This window comes from Grammomys surdaster, unplaced genomic scaffold (assembly GCF_004785775.1).
Source record: "Grammomys surdaster isolate TR1022 unplaced genomic scaffold, NIH_TR_1.0 66, whole genome shotgun sequence".
NCBI lineage: Eukaryota > Metazoa > Chordata > Mammalia > Rodentia > Muridae > Grammomys > Grammomys surdaster.
Genome location: NW_021604568.1, coordinates 3,251,247 through 3,273,618, shown reverse-complemented (window position 1 = coordinate 3,273,618; position 22,372 = coordinate 3,251,247). Strand labels below are relative to the sequence as shown.

At 43.0% G+C, this 22,372-nt stretch overlaps 1 protein-coding gene across 4 annotated transcripts in view; it reads right to left on the bottom strand.

Annotated features, from left to right (window-relative positions):
- Positions 1 to 22,372, bottom strand: part of Cnnm1 (cyclin and CBS domain divalent metal cation transport mediator 1) — a 55,773-nt gene that overhangs the window by 24,950 nt on the left and 8,451 nt on the right. For all 4 annotated transcript variants that reach the window (XM_028774975.1, XM_028774972.1, XM_028774984.1 and 1 more), the window contains exons 2-5: positions 6,846 to 6,989; positions 3,733 to 3,873; positions 2,292 to 2,461; positions 138 to 237 (exon numbers count right to left, since the gene is read on the bottom strand). In XM_028774975.1, the coding sequence (XP_028630808.1) occupies positions 138 to 237; positions 2,292 to 2,461; positions 3,733 to 3,873; positions 6,846 to 6,989 (555 nt within the window). The remainder of the gene's footprint in view (positions 1 to 137; positions 238 to 2,291; positions 2,462 to 3,732; positions 3,874 to 6,845; positions 6,990 to 22,372) is intronic.

Here is a 22,372-nt window from a genome sequence, read left to right as displayed (position 1 = left end):
AACAAGAGCCAAGGATGTGAAACAGCTTATTTTGAAGGTCTTTAACAGGAGTCAAAACAAGAGTCATGACTTGAGCTTAGATTTTCTTGGTGACCCCACTGCCTCCCTGATAAACTCCGGCTTGAGAACTGGAATACCTGAGCAAGCGCTGGTCATGATGGCTGGGACACCATAGTAGGTAAAGGCTCCGTTCTCAAAGCGAAGGCCTTCCTTACCGACCTCTACTTCCACTTTCCCCTGGAGAGAGAAGGAGTGCAAGGAGCTTACTAAGGTTGGGATGGGCACTTCCAGGTCCATCGGCTCATACCCCAAGGACTTTTGTAGGCATTGACAAATGGACTCACATTATCACAGGGCAGTGTTAATTCTGCCTAGATTTACTTTACAGAAACACAAGCTCCCACTTCAGAAGCCCCTTGCAGTGAATTCACTGCCTTCTCAATCCCAAAGCAGCACCTGGTCATGAATAACCAAGCTTTCCTGATACACTGTAGCTGCCTTTGGATAACACAGGCCTAACGCACCAGCCAAGCTGAGCTTAGTATACAGCTTTCCTGACAGTCTTCGAGATGAGACCATTTCTGGGTCTGGCTGAGAATCTGCTCTTGTTGAATTCACCATCAGTGACAGTGACAACTAATATTCACTGTCAATGATAGTAATAACTACCATGAGTATGTATAGCTACATCTATGCAGCTGATACTGTTATGTGCACCTTGTGGATTTTTAGTCAGCCCTGCAGGGTTTCTCTGTGTAGCCCTGACTGTCATAGAACTTGCTCTGTAGACCAGGCTGGCCTTGAACTCAGAGATCCACCTGCCTCTGCCTCCCAAGTGCTGGGAATAAAGGTGTGCACCACCATGCCTGGCACCTTTGCATTTTTCAAAATAAATATTTGCAAATGGGAGGATTATGAATTCTTGACAAAATGTCAACAGTTGTTGAAGCTAGTTACATTTTTTTCTTTTTTTCTACTCTTTGGCTAATTTTCTATAATAAAATGTTTAAAATAAACACTGCTGCCTGGCATATATAACATTTTTATGTCCAGGCGATGGATGAATTGATTCAGGCTCAAAGAGGTTCACTGGCTTAGCCAAGGTTTGCTAGAAAATAGAAATAATGACATTTTAAATGCTAATCTTTCCAATTCTGGAGTTTACCTTCTTTCTATTTTATTCCCTTTAGCTTTTTATTTGAAAAATTTTTGTTAAGAATAAGATGAAGGATAGCACGTGTCCTTACATTATATACACAGTGTAACATGATCCATTTCTAACGGTGAAGAAAATGATCTCATTTATGGGGGTAGAACAATCATTTTATTAAGGTTACTTGGAATGATATGTATGAGACAAATCATGGCATAAAAAGGACAGACTGTGAGGACTGTAACGGACAGAGGCCAGTTCTAACTCAATGTGGTCTTGACTCAGATCTTAAGCCATCACTGTTTCTAGGGCCTATAAAACTCTGCTGGGAAGAGACATGGAGCCAGTGATGGAACTCGTGGTGGAGGCCAGGACAGGGTAAGCTGTGCTCCAGTGGAACTATGCCTGACACTTTTAATTAAGTAATTAATTAATTTTATTTTGAGACAGAGTCTTGCCAAGTAGCCCTGCCTGCCCCCAACCCAGTATGTAGATCAGACTATTCTAAAACTCACAGCTATCCTCCAGCCTTTGCTTCTTGAGTGCTGGGATAACAGGCATGTGCCAACATGCCCAGCTGTGATATATACTTAAGACAGACCTGTCCAGGTACCCAGGGAAGGCAATTGATACCTTTTTTCATTCAGTCATTGTCTTTCTTCCTGGCCCTCTGCAGAGGGAGATGTTTCAGGGAACCACAGAGAATAAATGTATCCTATGTGGTCCAGGAGGCAGAGCAAGGACCAGTGTGGAAGTCAGAGATGCTGAGAGTCAGATCAGCAGAAGAGAGGGTTTAAGAAGAATCATCAGGAGGCAGTGTGGGGATACTCAAGCAGACACCCTGAGACATCAGGATTCTACAGGCCTTTTCAGTTCAGAAGCAGAATGTCTTTACTGAGCATACAGACTTCTCACTACTCGCCAAACATGCTTGAGTGCTCAGATGAAAAACCATAGAAGCTACAGCTCCCGGGACACCACTCTTACATGCTTTCCTGTGGGTAATGCAAGGATGCCTGCCCCATTGGCCTTGTTCTCTAGGTACCCTGAAATGAGGGAAGAAAAGCCAGAGGAATTCCCCTTCACCCTGCAGGTGGTCTCCTCTTGCTCTTGGAAGTCCCCTGACCTTGACACCCACCTGTAAAAGCAGCACAAAATAGTCCACGGGGCGGCTGCGCTGATAGAGGTAGTGTTCTGGGGCTTTCTTGTTCCTCTCGTCAAACTTAAGCTCCTGGATCACGTTAGGATGTTTCAGAAGCCGGAGCAGGATCTTCTCCGAAAGGTACAGAGACTTAAAGGGCTCCACTTCTGGAAGGCAGCAAGGGGTGGTGGTGGACATCTGCACTTCTGCACCTCCCCCATTCCAGCTGCAAAAGCTGGCAGAAGGCGAGTGCAGCATCTGGGGTTTCAATTTAAGTAGGCTGGGGGTTCTGCAAATCCCTCAGATTGAGGAATTTTAATCCCCAGTGAGCATCCTGGGGCCTTCTCTGTGCCTTCTGGGAATGACTATTGCTTCATTGAAATCTTGGGAGAAACAGATCAGCATTTGGGAAATATCAGTTTTTCTTTTTCTTTTTTTTTTTTTATAATGACTTTTCTCCTTGATCTTATTTAGAGTTGGACCATGGACACAACAACAAAGTGTTTAATTTTATAGTAGAACAACGCACAGAGAATCGAGTCTGGCTTATCTGGATAACGTTCACCTGCTTGCTGAAATGAAATCCCAAGTTAATAGAGAAGTAATGACTTAAATAATAAGTTGTCAATAATGTAAAATATCATTTATCATACTTAACTATTAATAGGTATTATATATTGATACTCACAGTATAATACTAAGCAGATGAAGCTGCTTTGCTTTGGGTAATTGATCCATGATTTAAAAACAAATCCATTCAGACGAGATTACATGTTGAAAACTCTACTATAAGGAGGGTCTGCTTTACGGTTACCCACCTTTTAGCACCTGGATGGCTCTGGCTTGCACTCACTATATCCTCAATAAGTATATATTGGATTAGCTAAGAGTGGCACTTAGTCCTGGACTGAGCATTCTAGCCGAGCATGTTAATTAGGACTGAATGACGTCAGAGAGTTCAGAGGCAAATTCTAGCCTCTTCGTAAGAAAGGAGCTCAGCTCCTATGCCTTTCTTTCTTTCTAAGGGGACCAGGATTCCCACCCCAGACTCCTGGTGGGGACCCAAACACCGGGGCTTGTTGCTTAGGAGGATAATGGTTTCCCCCCTGAGACAAAGCTCTGGGGTACCCCAATCCCAGGAGGATGGAGGAGGTTGGCTTCAGGCTGCCATTAGAAAGTGAGCAGAGGAAATGGAAGTTCTGCAGTGGTGTCCTTACCCCTTTTCTGGTAAAGAGTACTCACTTCCTCTCCACCAATACAGCAGGGAGCCTGGAGTTACCACATGACCCCACAGAGGCAACCTTCTTCCTCAAACTCTGGTTCTAAGTGGGAGTGGCACACCGGAATGGGGATGAAGGGTATTAAGTCTGTGGTGCCAGGTACCATGCTAGATTCTTCTAGAAGTGTTGCGGTTGGGGGTGGGCAGGACAGGTCCTACCTGTGGCCATGAAGCGGTGTGTGGCCAGCAGCAGCTGTGGTGAGATCTTAACTCTGATCTCCGAGTCTGAAAGCTTGAACAGAGAGAAATCATGCCGCCTCCTCTCCCGGTGTGGGACCCTCTGCTTTTTCCGATTGTCAGCTATAGGGCCACAGGGGAAATATGACAGTCAGAATCATTGTTGATCTTTAGACGCTTACACAGACTTTGGGATCACACATTTCTGCAGTGTCAACTGTAGGAGGCTCGGCCAACTCCCTCCCAGTAGGAGCCTGCAGGAAGCAGATGGTGTTGTTTGTGCTTAGGTGGTAGATGAAGGGGTTGGGGAAGCTGGTGGGAGGGGGTGATGGGGGGGGAGGTTCCCCCACCGAGTTCTAAGGGTGGTTCCCTTACCTAAGAGTTGCTGTGCAAACTCTCCATGCATTAGGGTTTTTGATTGTTTTAATCCATACAAGACATTTAATAACTTTTCTACCTGTGTAGTTATTGCAAGACTCTAATAGGCAACTGTACTTGACAGTGTTTATACAATATCATATAAACAAAAGCTGTTGGCTTTCTGTGCATTAAGGGGGTTGGGGTTTCTCCCTCTGTCTTCTTCCATTCCCTAGAGCAGGGCTTACCTAGTCTCTTTCCGGTGGGTTTAAGCCACACTAGGGAGTGGTAGCTAAGCCATATCACACTCTTCCCACTCACAATTCTAATGCTTCCCTCAGGACCCTCTGGAGAGAGGATCATGGGAAATACAAGGAAAACAAAAAGAAAAGGAGTAAGCATGCATACAGAATTTTCTAAAAGCAGACTCTTCAGATGAGGACTCGGCAGAGCCTGGAACTTCAGAGCCTGTACACTGGGCATGTATCTATGTACTGAGACATAAAAACTAAATCTCTGATTTAGTTTTTTTAGTTTTTTACTTGCTTTTTAAAAGGAAAAGTCTAGTGGGCTGGAGAGATGGCTCAGTGGTTAAGAGCACTGACTGCCCTTCCAGAGGACCTAAGTCCAATTCCCAGCAACCACATGGTGGCTCACAACCATCTGTATTAGGATCTGATGCTGCTGTCTTCTGGTGTGGCTAAAGACAGTGACAATGTACTCACACATATAAAATAAATCTTTAAAAAAAGGGAAAAGTCTACTTATGTATACACGTGTGTAGATTCACATTTATATTATATATATATATATACACAATTATTTTAAAGGGGGAAGTATTTATTTTGACCACTTCTCTGTTGCTTTCCCAGAGTGTTTAAAAAAAAAAAAGGAAGTGCTAACCCACCTCACCTGCTCTGAGGGGAGAGGAAAGCCATGTGTCTCTATTCTCTTCAAACTTGGCCTGGAAAGCCGCAGGGCTTGTGGTACAAGTGGACCGGACACAATAGAGACTAAAGGGACGTGTCCTCACAGCAGGAAACCAGGGCCCCAGCTTCCAGCTTCTTTCTGCCCAACCCTCTTCTTTTGGAACTGGCTTATTTCAGGCCTTTGGATTGTCTCCCATCTACAAAAGCTGTAGTGGGCTTGCCTTTGCCTCTGGTCCTTTGCAGGTGCCTGGCTCCCACTTCAGCCCTACTTATGCTTTGTTTTAGAAGGTTGGAAGACTCTGACCCAGGTATCCAGAGTGTATAACAAGTCACAGTCACATAAGAAGAAACAGTATTCTGACTTCTTCCGCCTTTCGTGGCCCTTAGGAATCTGTGTAGGAACCTCGGGCCTTCTCCTCCAGGAAGAGGCTCATCCAGAAAGTGAGCATCAAGGAGAGATTTAGAACCTGTTTTCTCTGCTGTCACTAGTGAGTGGCCTCTGATTTATATGACATATTTGTTTGTATGTCTGCCAGCATGTCATTAACATTTCCTAAGTAGAGACATCCCTATAATCCCTCCCTTTATTACTTTGATTTTAATAGTGGGTACTTGAAGCATTAGGGTTATTTAAATCACTACCCCAGGAAGAGAATACTAATTTAGCTTTCCACCAACTACTAACATTTCAGTGTAGTCTTTGTCAATTTGCATTTAAGGATCCTGGGAGTTCTAGAGCAGGGGTAGTGGGCAGAGAAGGGAGTCTGGAACGGGAGAGGTCCTTTCTGAGCTTCAACCTTGTTAGAAAACGCTCAGTACCACATTCTCAGGTCCCTAAAGGGAGGTGCAGTGGCACTCCGCTTGTTTTCGGTAAGGGCTGGCTCATGGTTTAGATTTGATCGCTTCTTGGCCCACCCGTATCCTCCCTGCCATATGGTATCACAGCCTTTTGGTATGAGGAAGCAGTTTCTGTAAGATTGCTCTGGCAAGCCCAGGCTGCTCATGTCAAATGAGTTATCCCCGGGAAGGGAATGAGGAGGCTGTACTAGGGGATGAAACTCTGGGGAGGAGACATTTCCTGGCCAGAGACTCTCATGGATTTAGATAACATTCCAATTCCGTAGACACAGGAAGCCCTTGTATTGCTGGCAAGCAAAGCGTTGATAAGGCCCATGGGCCTAAAGCTGTCACTCACTACAAAGAGGAGGCCATATTGTTCCTTTGGGGTGCAGGGAGAGGAAGAGATCAGAGGCAGAAGCAGGAACAGGGACCTGATCCAGGGGGCAGGAAAGAGAATGGGAAACTAGGCAGGGGTGCTGCTAAAAGGCACAAGGGCCGAGAACAGCATCCAGCAGGGGTGGTTAACCTTTTGGCTTGAGCACAAGGCAGTGCCATGACGGTGTTCACTGCTCATTGGTGGCTGGGTGCGAAGAGTTCTGAGGGAACCTGGGCTCTGCCTCTAAATAGACAAAGAGCCACCCTGGGAGCAATTCAGGGTGCAGAAACAAGAGCAGAGACCCCCTGGGCCTCCCTTAGGCACACTGTATATTCCCTTAGCCTTTTTTTTTTTTTTTACCTTTTTGAAAGCTAAGCTACTTTTCCTCAGTTTTAACTGTGTTCTGGAAAGTTCCCTTCTGATAACACCTCACCAGCATGTCCCCAGTGACTCAGGATAATGTGGACCAGGGTATCCCACCATGCTAGCACCAGGTGGCTGCGGATGACACGCCAGTGCACAGACTTGCCTTAACACCCGATCCCATTGTTTATGCCCGGAGTCTCCCTGGAGCAGGAAGGACACAGACTTACTGTAGAGGTCAGTTTCATCGAGGATCTCCGACTTGATGATCTCCTCTATGATGTCCTCCAGTGTGACGATGCCCATCACCTCGTAGAAAGGGTCTCCTTCGCCCTCGTTGTTGACTCTCTGGACAATGGCCAGGTGAGATTTTCCTGGAGAACAAAGGAAGCCAGAGTCGAGCACCTGGATCACTTTCAGAGATGATTTTTGTTTGTGAGAAAACAGATACAGAGTTTCTGTTTGACCAGACTCAGGACTGAACTCACCCTAGAACCATCTGAAAAGAGGAAATTTGTATGTAAGCTCTTACCAACGGGAGCCCATACTCAGAAGAAATACAGATGTGTGTTGCTCAGTGATAGAGGCAGATTCTCAGACCTGAACTGTTAGGCGGTTTCATTGTGTGAATATCACAGAGTGCACATACACTGGCTAGTTTTCTGTCAACTTGATACAAGTTACAGTCATCAGAGAGGAGGGAGTCTTAATTGAGAAAATGTCTGTATACAATAGGGGGTGTACACAAGCAAGCCTGTAGGACATTTTCTTTATTAATAATTGACGGGGGAGGGTCCAGCCCATTGTGGGCAGTGCTGTCCCTAGGCTGGTAGTCCTGGTTTCTATAAAAGGAAACAGACTTAGCAAGCCATGAGAAGCAAGCCAGTAAGCAGCACTCTTCCACGGCCTCTACATCAGTTCCTGCTTCCAGATTCTTGCCCCATTTGAATTCCTGCCTGGCTTCCCACAACAGAATGTGATACATAAGTCAAATAAACCCTTCCCTCCCTAAGTTGCATTTGGTCACAGTGTTTCATCATAGCAATAGAAACCTTAACTAAGATAGCACTTATGCAAACTAATGGTTATGTCATCACTAATGACATAATGGTATGTCATCACTAGATGACAATTTTATAAGACTACTCTACATAGTCTATTGTTGGTCATAACATTATTATGTGGCACTTGATGATATTTTATAATGTTAGTTCTCACATAGGTTGGACATATAGGGTACAGTGTAACGTTTGAAAATGTTTACACTAGAAGTAATGGACAGATGAAGGTATTGGCATGTCTACCATCTCAACCCTCATCATGTCCGTGAAATTACACAGGTCTGTGTGTACTAGCTGTTTTGAAATATGCGGCTAATCATGTCAAGTCGGGTACTGTGCTGTGATCTGAACCATTAGAAGCCACCCCTTCTATCTAGCACACCACTCTACCTGCTAACTACACTCTCTCCAGCCTTCCTCACCTCCACCCGCTTCCTGCTTCTGAAAACCTTCTATGTTTCTTTTTAGGGAAGCTTTCTAACATGTGTCTAAAATGTAACCCAGTTACATTTTTCTCTTTGAACGTTGACACATTGATAAGAATAGGTTAGCTGAAGGAGACTGAAGAGCCTAACTGAAAAAGAAAGACCAGAGGAGAACGAGGTTAGAAGTCAGTCTCCCTCCCTGATTACTACCTTCCCCGCAAGCTATTTAACTGCCACTGTAGTTGTCATCACTCAGGTGGAATCAAGGACTAGTAAAGTGTGTCAATTCAAAACCAAGGCTGCTGAGTTCCTGGAACTGCCACCAGGGAAGGCTGTGGCTAATATGTTCTGCCCCTGAACCTGGTGGGCTTGAACCGTTACCACTTAGGAGGAGTCTGTTCTGAACTCCTGAGGTTGCGTGATAAAAGACAACAACTTCTGCTGTAGAGACCCTGTGAGAAGATTGTTGACTACCCTGAGGCCACCACAGTTTGAGAAGCCACCTTGAAAGCGGGTGTTCAGTCTTAGGAGACCCAGGCTTTCTCGTCTTCCCTAGTGAGGGCCTATGTACTGTAAAGCAGAGAAAAGTTATCCTATCGTGCCTTTCTTAGAAGCCATTAGTGTAATAAGATGGGAATTGTCTTCTCTCTGTTTTGGGGGTGACTGTTAGCAACCCTCTAGCTGGGATAACCAGTGCCCGTGAACTGGCCACACGGCTGGTAGGTTTGTGAAAAGGATTTGTAAGCTGTAATGTAGCACAGGCAGATGTGCTAGTCCTCTTGATTATCAATGTGGTTGGACTGAAAGATCTCTAGGAGCTTAGTAATGCACACTTCTGGGTGTTTCTATGAAGGCAATTCTAGGAAGGGTTAAGAGGAAGAGGAGGAAGATCCACTCTGGGTGCCTGTGGCACCATTAACGTGCTGCAGCCCAGATGGAATATAAAGGGGAAAAGGAGAAAGCTTGTTTCCACAACCATTCTCTCTCTGCTTCCTAGCTGTCATGATGCGAGCTGCTCTCTCCAGGCCACCATGGCTCTCCATGGGGACAGGATGAAACCAGGAACCAAAGGAACACCTTGTTTCAGGTGTTTATATGGGGAACATTCTGACTAATGTTGCAGATGTTTTGCTTTCCCTGTCTAACAACTTAACAAGCGATATTTGTCAAGCTCTTGCTGCATGCCAGACACTATTTGGAACACTTGACACATGTCAAATGATTTAATCCTCAAAAGAGCCGGAAAGTGGGTGGCAGCATCACATTCATTTTACAAGGGAAAGAATGGGGGCACAAGTTGGGTTAGTGATAAGCCTCAAGTTGCACAGCCCGAAGGGGGCCGAGCTGGATCAAGCTATGTAACTGTATCCAACCCTAACCTGAAGCCTGCCCTCCCTTTCTCTTCTCCCCTTTTCTCCTAGAATCAAACCTAGGAAAAAACTGAACCTAGAAAAAAAACAAACACACTCCCCCAACATCTTATTTTGAGACAAGATCTCACAAAGTTACTCAGGCTGGCCTTGAACTTGGATGTTCCTGTCTTCGGAGAGGCAAAGATTATGGGGCCTTTGCCTTTGGACCTGGCTGAAGTATTTTCTAACTGACTTCCTTCAGGTCAATCTGTTTCCTTTTATAATATAGAAACATTTCCTGGCCCTGTTTCTAAAATGCAAACCTGAGTGGTTCTTCTTTCTTGGCTATGAGACATTTAGGCATATATAAGGAGAAAAATCTGAGGTACTGACTCAGATGATTTAGTCTTGAAAAAAAATTTTCCTGAAGCAGCTTATGCTTGTTTATTGTTAAAGGCATGATTTGAGAATTAAGAGGGGCAGTTGGTTTTCCAGAAGCATAATTTGCTATTATTCAGTTTTCCTGTCGCTGTGATGAAACACCTGACCAGAACAACTCAAGGGAGAAAGGGTTTATTTTAGCATACAGTTTGAGGTTCCAGCCCATCACAGTGAGGATCACAGCAGAAGAACCTTGAAGACTACCGTATCCTCGGTCAAGAAGCAGAGAAAGGTGGATGCCTACGTTCAGCTCACTTCCCCTTCTATACAGTTCAACACCCCAGCCTGGGGAATTGTGCCACCTTTAGGTGGCATCAGATCCCATTACAGATGGTTGTGAGCCACCATGTCGTTGCTGGGAATTGAACTCAGGACCTCTGGAAGAGCAGTCAGTGCTCTTAACCACTGAGCCATCTCTCCAGGTCCCAAGAAAGCCTTTCTTTAAGTTGCTCTTGCAGCTCTTTTGCCACAGTGACAGGAAAAGTGTCTACCGAGGCAGTATGCAGTAACTAATACAGTACTTACAGAGTCAAGTCAAAACTCAAGTTGTTTAGTAAAATCAAGACTGTACCTTGTGGCTCTTCCCAACATTCCCATGTACCCTGCCACGTGCCATCAGCAGTCTATCCTCTTGGGTATTCCAGATAAACTCCACTTCCTGAGTTTCTTCCCGGCATCCTTTTGAATAGTTCACAGAATGGCTTTCCCCTACCCCACCTCTGCTGGCCCTTCAGGTTACAGCTTTAGAAGCTGTCCCAGACTGACCCCATTTTGAATCAGACCCGATCTCCCGCTGCTGTGGGCTCCAAAGCGTTTGGTACCATTGCAGCTTTCTGCTTCTTGTAATGAGTGACTCATGTGTCCTACATTAGTGTGACTTTCTTGGAGGGTGAGCTCCTTCAGGACAAAGAGTCACATCTTTAAACAGGTTCTTTCACCTCCCCAACATCCGATAAGTATTTGATAACCTGAGCTAGGCTGGAGACCAAATAAAAATACAAAACTGGTATGACAGATGCTACCAAGAACCTTTAATTTCTGATAGCATATTATAGGTTTAAATGAATATTTCAACCCTCCTTTGGTGCTCTAGAAAGTTACCCTATGTAGCCGGGCAGTGGTGGCGCACGCCTTTAATCCCAGCACTTGGGAGGCAGAGGCAGGCGGATCTCTGAGTCTGAGAGTTCGAGGCTAGCCTGGTCTACAGAGTGAGTTCCAGGACAGCCAGGGCTACACAGAGAAACCCTGTCTCGAAAAAAACAAAAAAGAAAAAAAAAGTTACCCTATGAAACAACTGTTTCCTATCCAATTGGACTGAAGTGTTTTGTAGCTTAAATTAGATTATGCTAATTGTTAGAATGTGTGCAACTTAAAGATTAAAACAATTTCCAACACATTTTTTCTTAAACTTATGGCACCTGTTCTCACTTTTCTGCTAACATGTGCTAGCAGATGACAAAACAAATGAGTAATATCATGGAAAATCTAGGCAAACCGATTTTTTAAAACTGTTTGCTATAACTGAATGCCTTTTGTGCTGTGGGGCTCAGGCTGCATACAGCACAGCCACATGCTTCACAGTTCATGTGCTTAGCTCATATGTTAGAATCATGTACATGAACAGTTTACTGTTTTATGAATAACTTCTACATTATGGACACCCAAATGTCCTTATACACAGGAAGATATATGCACACCTACCCCAGCATGGTTCTATACCTTATAAGGTCAATTTGAGGGTCACAAAGGAATTTTAAGCTTTGCTTATATGCTAGTCAAGATACTGAGACACAGAACCTATGTAACCTATTTAGAAATATTTTAACCCTGAGATACCCTTCAGGGTTGTGGATAAGATCATGTGTATATATGAAAGTTACAATGAAGTCCATCATTTTACAGCCATAGAAATTGACAAACAAACGAAGGAAGCTGCCCTTCTTAGGGACAGACTGAGATAGGAAACAGGGGATGGTAATCATAAAGCCCCATTCTGAGCTAATACAACAGTGAGACAACCAGTTCTTTCCATGGTAAACACACCTAAGGTCCTTCCTTCACTTATAAAAGTCGGTCCTTCAGAGCCCTATCCCGACACCCCTCTTTTTCCTAGGCTCAGAGGGAATGTTGTAAGTGGTCTTATTTAAAGCCAGTTTGAAGATACAGAACACTTTAACTCCCTTCTTTCCTGCCACAATACTCTGTGAATGTTTCTCATTTACAGTTAGGACAATAGCTATTATTATTATTATTTTTTTTACAGAAGCTGCTATATACGTTCTCTAGTGCCAGGCACCAGACATACATCACTGTACAATAACCTATCGTTAGACTATATGAAGAAATACTACATCTCATGAAAAGACAACCCAGTTACAAGCATGACAAATGTTTGAATAAGTGCTTCTGTACGGAAGCTGTATCAATAAGCATGTGAAAAATGCTGAGCGCACATCATAAGCATTAGGGAAATTCAAATCAAATGGAAATGGAATATCACTACGTATCTACTAGAATGGCTATAAAAATCCGAAGTGTTGGAGAGGACACAGGAAACAAGCATCCTCTATTACTGCTCTAGTGCTCTGGAAGTTCTTCAAACTACTAGACAAAATCTATCACATGGTCCAGCAATTCCACTTCTACACAGATGACGTATGGCCAACATTATTAACGATAGCCTAGAAGTATCCACAACCCACGTTTCCAAACAAACGTGGTAAGTCTATACAATGGAATGTTGTTTGGCCACAAAGAGGGATAAAGTAATGCTATCAAACACACATGCCTTGAAGACACAGCAAATCTAAGAAGCCGGGCACACATGGCTGCCACCTGTATGATTCCATTCATGGGAAATTTCCAAAATAGGCAAATCTACAGAGAAAGAAAATAGACTAGTGGTTGTCAGAAATGGTGGAAAGAAGAAAATAGGTAGCTACTGGGTTCAGATTTGGGATAAGGAATTATTCTGGGATTAGATGACCTTAATGCTTATATAATTTTTTGTATACTAAAGATGTAAATTAAACATTTAAAAGAGTAAATTTTAAGACATTTCTTTTATTGGTGGCTTTTTATTCAAAAATCTCTTTTGAATAAAAAGCCCCAATAGCTCATGGTTGAAGGTACAGGATGTTAGCAAAGTTTAAAGCTACAAACCACTTGAAGGTGTGAGGCAGAAGTAGGATTGTAAGGGGAACACATTGAAAGGAAAGAGCAGTAGTGGTTTGGAGCTGAGGAACTGTGCTGGCGAATGTTGCTGACAGCATTCTATCACTTTGTGTTCTAGGATGTGGTGATTGACAGTGGACCTAAGAAAGGCCACTGAGAGCAGAGGAGGAGAGGACGCTGTGCTCCTCTGTGGAGGAGGAAATCACACACAGAGGCAAGATCTCGGCCACAAATGGCAGGGGGAGAATCTGAGAGCAGACAAAGGCAAAGCTGAGCCTTGAGAGGGCCATCTCTATTATCAGACATGTTGTTGGCTCTCAAGTATGACGTAAGAGTGCTTAAAACTCAGACCAGGGCAAGCCTGGAGTAACAGGGCTCTAATAGCCTAATGTGTCTTTTTTCAGTTTTCTCAGCAAATGTTGATCTCCAACCAGTGGGTTGATGCTATGTTTGGAAGAGTGGTTTACATTTTTACTTCCCTCTTCTGCTTGCTCATGAGATTCCATGAACTTAGACTGTGACCTCTTCTGGGCCACCCCTATACTGACTAGAAACTGTCAAATGACTTGCTATCACAACAAACCCTTTCAGTTTGTCCCTAATTTTGTAGAAAAGTGGGCTGTCAGACAATTTAGGTTAATGACTATTACAACTATGTAGAACTTTCCAGTTTGTCAAGAGGTTCCATAGATGGTACAGAAGAGCCTTGGAATGGGTGTGATTGGGAATGACATAAATTTCCTAAAGAATAAGCGGGGAATGATTTTACAGGCCCCAGCTTGCTTTCGAACCCACTGAGACATATGTGTCCTATGTATATTCTTTAACAAGTTAACTCCCCTTTCAACTTCCATTCAATAATCCCCTCTCACGTGGTGGCCATATTCCTAGGGCAGGCAGTGTTCTTTTAGAATCATGACTGCTAATAAGAGACCATGTGCACAAAAGCAAAGCCATGCCAAGCTACAGCTGTGGAGGAACAGGCTAAACTGAATGATCTGCTTTGCATACCCTTGGCAGTGTTCAAAGCCACGGGGCCTGGCAAGTTACCCCCTCTGTTTCTAAAAATAGCCAATGTAACAATCTTTAAGTCAGCTAAGTCCATGGGTATACTGTATCTCATTATGACGCATCTGAGGCAAGAGGTAATTCTTCAGACAGAAAGCTCTCCAATGCTAGTTACTAGAGTTGAGACATTTTCACATGTTCCTTGAGCATACAATTGTGACATGGATGGAAAACCTCTGGGCTGAGTTAAAAGGTAGTGGTTAAAAGCAGTGGGGTTTAGGTTAATGCACAGTCTCCCCTGCCATATGCAGATGCTGGGCATGTGTATCTGCATATACATGAGAGCCAGAGGTCCACACTGAGCATCATCCTCTATTCTTGTCCACCTTATTCTTTTGAGACAAGGTCCCTTCACTGAACCTCTCACTAATTTAGTAAGACTAGCTGGCCAGTCAGCCTCAGGAATCCTCCTGTCTCTGCCACAGCTACACACATTTTTTTTTCCCACTTGAGTGATGGAGATCCGAATTCAGATTCTCCAGTAGCAGGAACTTTGCTAGCTGAGCCATCACCCCAGCCCTGCTACTGTACTGTATTTGAGTCCAATCTTTCTCCTTCTCCCCATCTTCTTTTGTGAGACAGGATCTCAGTATGTAGCCCTGGCTGGCCTGGCACTCACTCTAGACCAGATTGGTCTCAATCTCACAGAGATCTGCCTGCCTTTCCAATGGACTTTCTTGAAACAAAGTATATATTTGTCTCTGAAATATACAAAACATATTTTACTCTGGGTTCACTTGTATCCCATGTCTAAACTGGTAACCATACAATCTCTGATGTCTGGTCTGAACCTGGTATCTAGACTACAGAAGTCTACCCTTACCCTGATGGCTCAACTCACTGGCCTTGTTTTTTCTTGACTCCTAGAAGCTCTGGGCTCCTTTATCCAGAGATTTGTTTGCCTGAAGCCTTCTTGCTCTCTCTCATTTTACAATCTCTAGATCCAATGCTGCCCACATCCTAATGAGACACAAGGTAGAGAGTATGTCCCTACAGCTTGACCCTCGCTTGGAGCACACCACCAGGGTGGTTTTGTTGAAGCCAGAGACATAAACCTTAGTGAATATGAAGGAGCTTAAATCACACTCTGTAGGATTAAGTGGGATTTTTGGTGACCTATCTTCTCTCTATTAAATAGTACTCCAGGTGAGATTCCTTCGCTCTCCCTTTCACCTAATTCAATGGCTTTCACTTTTGGCTCTGTGTTAGAATTACTCCAAGAGCATTAGACACATTCTGCACAAGAAATCCCACACTCAGATAGCCTAGCTCCAACGCTGCTCACACTCAAGACTGGTTTGGGGTAGAGTCGTGACATCAATGTTCAAAGTTTGTTTTCAGAACCAGCAGCATCAGTGTCATTGAACTAGCTGGAAATAAGTTATCTGGTGCTACCCCCAACTTTCTGAGCCAGAATCTCTGGGGGTCCATTGCAATGATCTGAGGTTCAGTAAGCTTTATAGGTTATTTTAATACAGGTGAAAACACCAATTTAAAGGAAGAATTTGTGTCACTATAGTTATTGTCTGACACATGTGAAGAAAAATTCTGAGATGCCCATCAAACCCTAGGCCCTTTCAGTGCATCTAGTTTAAGGTGCTAAGTCTTCACAGGAAGGAGAAGATCCTTCTGAATTTACCAAGAATGGTTGTATTCACGAGCTACGTGCTGTATTCTCTCACACAGCATTGAGTAGCTATTATACTTCTGCTAACACGAATCAGAAGCTCACTGGTGAATGTTAAAGCTGGGCATAGGAAGATATCTTCTGTGGCCTTTGTGCCAATCACTTCTGAGAGAGACTTTCGACATGTCTGAGGTTAATTAACTTCTGCTCTACTGTAAATCAGGTAGTCTTGCTACTCAGAACTCAAGGTGTGCCCCTAATGCAGGACATTGGTGATTCTTTGTATAAGTTTCTGTCATCACCTGACATCACCATCCAAAGTACAAGGCAGATCACTTTGATGGTTAACTGTATATTAAGACAGCAATTAGACTGGTAATCAGCGGGGGGAGGTTTTACCTAGTCCCTAGCCCTGAATAACATCTGGCAATTCCTGGATATGAGTTGGCTGTTACAACTTGGGGTTCATATTTAGCGAGTAGAAACCAAGGACGAGGTTAATTATCCTATGATGTACAAGACAGCTGCCCCGGAATTCAATATAGCTGAGACTGAAAGCCTTGCTTTAAAGAGATGGAAAGCTGGGTAATTAAAGAAACTTTACATTACGTATTTGTACTGGAAGAAGTTGACATGTCCTTCAAGGGCTTGAATAATATGGGGTACTGTGCTATATATGGTTTAGGAATGACCCTCAAAGAGCTTTCACGGACCTTGTTAGATTACGTCCTCTGCTGTGAAAAAAAAGCCAATAATTGACTTGATTCTTCGTTGTTTCAAAAATAGCCAGAGCACTTTGGTAAAGTGATTGTTTCCAGCACTGAAAATAGAAGCTAGGAGGAGGGCATATTGCTTGGTAACAGAGAACAAAGGAAAGCAGAAACCTTCGTATGCTTTCTGCTGCGTTCATGACCTTCACTTTGTAAAACACAGAGGCTCCTATTATGCTCCTTCTGACATCTCCGAAGCATCTTTCATTCACTCTGTGACTTGCTACCAACGTGACAGTTCCTTAGAGCGACAGCAAGAACATTACCTGGGTACTTGTTCTGGGACCCCACTTCTGATGCACAGAATCAGGATCCAGGGGGCGAGTTGGGGGTCAGGCAATCTAAAAGGATGAACTCAGCACAAGATTGTTACACACACTAAAGTTTGGGGACCAATGGTTTTGACACTTGCTACTCAAAGTGTGGTCTTTGGGCAGAAAACAGTCAGCACCTGGAAACTTCGGAGCTTCCAAAGTTCAGACTGCACCCTAGTTCTCCAGTTCTAACCTGCATTTCACTAAGACCCCTAGGTGGTTCTTACTCGAATTTGAGTATGAGAAAAACTGGCCCAGACTAACCCTAAGCCTAATCCTTGACACTTGATTGACAGGTACCACATGCCTCACACATATAATGGAGATTTAAAGAAAAATGCTGGGCTCATTAGTCATAGTGAACAAAACCAACTTTCTGTTTTGAAAAGATTTTTACAAAGGTTGTAAAGGCTTTGCAACTAAGAGGGAATATCATTGCTATTTTTCTTTCAAGGCTTTGGGTTTTGCTATCTTAAAATTAAAGGTTGAGGGTGGGTGCATGGTGGTGCATGCCTGCAAATTCCAGCACTCTGGAGGCCGAGGTAGGGAGATTAGGAGTTGAAGGTCAACCTGGATAACACAATGAAACCCAATCTCAAAAAATCAAAATAGTTTAAAAATTAAAAGTTGGGATCAAAGTTCTTTTTCTAAACGTTTTTTTTTCTAAAATACTGTTATAAGTCTAAATAATTGCAGGCTACAAGAGCAGTGTGATTTTACAGGGTGCCTCTTTTTGATCAGATGTATTTAGGAATGTTTTTTATTGATCATTGGTAGGTTGATTGGGGGAGGGAGGCACATGTGTGTGCCCGCACCATGGTGCATGTCCTGGTACAGGAAGTCAGAGGACAACTTGCAGGAATTGGTTCTCATCTTCCATCATGTGAACCCTAGGGCTCTACTCAAGGGGAGGAGCCTAGGTCATCAGGTTTGGTGGCAAGCATCTTTACATGCTGAGCCATCTTATCGACCTTAGAGGTTTGATTGTGCCAACAATTACAGCCTCTGTGTTAACAGAGAGCTCTGTGCGCCTACTTATCTTAATACTTAAGTGTGTATTTTTAATGCTGTAGCACCCCACTGGAAGGAGATAAGGAAGAACTACTGCACAACAAGCTATGGGGTTCTTATCATTTCCATGCATTCAGCTTCTAACAAATCCAGAAGAAAACACAAAGATATTCCCCTGTTAATCCTATACCAACCACATAGAACAAAACTCTATTTCTTTCCTGATTAAAAAACAAGGAGCTGCAGCCACCTTTTGAAGTCACCGTCTTGTTCTACAGAAATGATAAGTGACATCTCTATCGCCAAAAAAGAAAACAAAAATCTGTTGAGCCGCTAAAAGGCAATTATAAAAAAGCCAACCGTGTCATCCACAGTACCATGGTAACCAACATCACCAGGGCATGAAAAAACAGTCGTTAGTCACTAGAATCAAAGCCAGTTGGCAACTTGGCTTGCTAAGCAACACCACAAAAATAGCAGAGTAGAGGCTCGTATGTGCAGGTCTGACTCTGCATAGCTTGGAATCCGGCTCCAGAAGACTACCCAGGTCTCTCCATCAACCTGAACCCGAGGCTCCCAATCCAAGTCTAATCCATCACTCGCTTAACCAGCATTTATCAAAGCTTGTTGTGTCTGAGGCAGATGATTTCATAACACACGTTTACTTGGGTTTTCGGCTGTACGGAAGCTGTGAAATGCCGGATAGGGCAAGAGTCATTCTGCCAGAAGCATGGTTGGGCAGGGTTTGCCTGAGATGGACTCAAAGAGAACTAACAGCTGAGCATCAGAGGACAGAGAGAACTGTGAAAAGTAAAAGAGAGCCAGTTATAATGCAGCATAAAATAACTATATCCTCATGGCCGTGATCCCGCGTCATGGAGAAAAAGACGGAGTTATATTTAGAGTCATTAGTAAAGGCAAGAGTGGGTACAAGCGATTTTAGAACTATCGCCATCAAAATCATAAGACGTGCTGTTTTGTCATGCACAGGGATAGAAACTGTGTTTGACAAATATTTCATTTCCCCAAGTTTCCGATTTTGGTAGAAGAGACTCAGGCATTGGAGACCGGCTTTAGCACATGGGGATGCATGGCCGTCTGTGTGCTGCCTTTCTTTTTCTAGCTCAAACTCCTGCCTCAGCTGGAATGCTCTTTTCTCTCACAATCAGTCCTTTCAAGGCCAAGTACAAGCTGTACTTCCTCAGAGAAATTTTCTCAGATCACCCAAGGACTTATTGCTCCTTCCTCTCTTCACTCACAGATGCTCTTGCCTGTACCTCAGGCTATCTCTTACCATCCTTTGAACCAAGGCCCTTCTCCCTTTGTGTTTCCACATTTCCATCTATGTCTGTCTGTCCTGGCTCTGGTGCTATAGGGAATAGTCCTGAACTGAGCTCTAGTGATGACAACCACAGGGAGGCAGAGGGAAACTTGGATGTTGCTACCTGCTTCCCTCTGCTCAGAGCCTTTACACATTTACTGCCATCTTTTGGGGGGACTTTCTGCTTAGAGAAACTTCTGTCCTTTAGGGTTCAGTTCAAACATTTGGGGACTAAGGAGTCTATTCTTTACCTACAAATCATCTGAGCATGTTCAAATAAAATTCCATTTTGTAAAAATTTGTAAGCTAGTGCTCTTCTTTCTGCTTAACTGCAGACCCAAGACCACACAGTGGTGTTTACCTGGTTACTATATCCCCATGCAGAACAAAGTCCCACCAATACATGGAAGGTATGCAGGAAAGAATGGGAAAAAATATCTCAGTTTGATAAGAAACATGGACCAGGAAATAAGAGGATTGAAGATTCCAGGTTCCTACGAATGTGCCCAGGGGCAAGTCAGCTTTGGAGAACACCAGGAGAGCATGCAGAACCTCCTTCGAGAAACCCAAAGGCTTGAAAGAAGTTAGGAGCTGGCCACATGCATCTGGGAGGTTAAAACATGGAACTGGGGTAAGCTACAATACACAGTATCTTTTGAATAAGAGAGAACTCTGGAGAGACAATAAAAGGAAGAAATGGAATTTCACTGCAGCCTGTGGATTTAGATTAGATTAAAAATACAGCCTGACCACGAGGAATGGATGGCCTAGAAAGGAAGGCTAAGTATAAAAAAAGGAAACTCTAGGAATTAGAATCTCACTCAGGTTCCTTACTGCCCCTTTTGGCCCTGGTTGTATTGTTATTTATTTCTTTTGCCAGACTAGGTTGAGGGATGAAATGGGCAGAGAGAGAATACTCCAGGAAAACATTATAACGACACCACTGAAAAATATTAAAAAAAATAAACCTACAATTTTGTCATCATACATAGATATTTTCATTTTTCTTGTTTCCTCTTTATTTTCTCCCTGTGAGGGACAGACCCTGCTTTGTCTATTGTTTGCTCTAGTGACTCAAAGATTCATTCACAGCTCATTCCAAACCTCACTAATTACTTAGCAATACTTAACACATTTAATAACATCTTGTCTTTAATTTTAACCAGTGTCCTTCAATATTGTATCGCAATGTCACCAACCAAACCCTTGATGCTTTGACAGGCCTCTATTGGAATTAACCAATGAAATGTTAACTCTTCCTACAAAAAAAAAAAAAAAATCTCACATCAGAATTTGGAGTATGAGATAAAACACTGACTTTAGATTATTCACCAGTGAAAAGACTACAGTCTGTAAGTGGGGCAGGAACATTTCTTTGGTGGTTGGAAATTCTTTCGGTAAAGATTCCTTGCAAGAAGACCCAGGATTGAAGAGAGTATACCTTGCAGTCCCATAGTGGACTGTCGTAACTGTATTCCCAGGTTTTAGAGTTCGACTGAAATGTTTAAACAAATCAATGGATGAGCAAAGACTGTGCATAAAACAGCAATAGGCTATTTTTATAGCCATGCTAATCTGCAGGGGGAGTAGCAAGCATAGGTGGGTGGAGTTGCAAAGAAGACGCTACTATTTGGCAATGCATCATTTAACGGAGTTAACCATCCGCACTCTAAAGCCCATGGAGCTCTGGAGTCAGAATACAATTTCATGCCTCTTCTGTGTCTACACAGGGTTAGTTTTCTCTTAAAACAGTCTCCCAGGGAGTAAACTATACGCTAAGTAAAATAAACCTCACAGTGTCCATATCATAAACTACACCTCCTGTATCATGGTGCTCAATCTCGAGGAAACTTTAGTAAAAACAGTACATGAGGCAATCACTCTAGGGATTATGCTAGAACATTAGATTTGAAGATCATAGCAGGATCCTGTTTTTCCCCCCTTTATTTTCTTTTCAAAAATGTAAGGCTGTGCCTATATGCAGTTATGTATTTAAAATACTAGTAAGAATTATTTCATGAGAGGCAGGGGAAATGGCTCAGCACTTAAGAGCATGTGCTCCTGCAGAAGTCCTGGGTACATTTCTAATACCCATATTGGGTTGCTCATATCTGCCTGTTCTAGGTTATCTGATGCCCTCTTCTGACCTCCGTGGGTATCTGCAAACACTCTGCACATGCATGCAAGCAGGCAGACACACATACACATAAAAGTCAGTCTTTAAAAAGGTTATTTCATGATATTGGGATTCTTTTCAGATGCTTTTCACACTTCTTTTTTCTGTTGTTTTATATCTCTTTTTTCTATATAAAGTATAGAAATCTATAAACTTCAGTACAATTTATATGAAAGCAAAGCATGTCAATTAATCAGTTGCTTTGACCTCTGTGTTTCTATTGCATCTTTACATTTCTATTATAGCATTTTACCTTAATGGTTTTAGTATAGGTTTTTGCAGTGGTTTTTGTCTGACACATATATTTATATATATTGAGCTATGACTCATGAACTGAAATGCCATTTGAAGTTATGGGGAAAGACGAGTTAGCCTGCTTTCTAGCTCATAAAGAGGAATATTAGTTTTGGCCTTGGGTTCTTGGCTTCTGGGAGTAGATTTTTTTACTTTATATACTTGGTCTGTACAGTAGACTGGCCTAGAACTTGAAGTCCTTCTGCCTCTACTTCTGAGTGACTACAGGTTTGCATGACCTTATCTTTTGTATATTAGAAATAATTGTAACAATTGTTTCTAAAGAGAGAAAAACAATATAGGTAGTATCTTTCCTGCACTATTTAAAGTTTAATATGTCCTGCTCTACAGCTCAAAGCTATTAGGTTAAAGACAATTAAAGATTCATTTACTAGAGCTCTGAAGAACTCATCTATTACATTATATTAGCTCCTTGGTAATCCATTCACCCTTTCAAAAAACATTTATGATTTACTAAGCAAGACATGGTGGTGAATGCTTATAATCTCAGAACTCTGAAGACCAACAGAGGAAGATTCTGACTTTATATCATGCATCTAACAATACATATGATGAACTGAGGAAGTAGCTCAGTTGGTAAAATGCTTGCCTTGTAAGCAGGAGGCAGAGGCAGAGAGGCAGAGAAGGCAGAGAGGCAGAGAGAGGCAGAGAGAGGCAGAGAGAGGCAGAGAGAGGCAGAGAGAGGCAGAGAGAGGCAGAGAG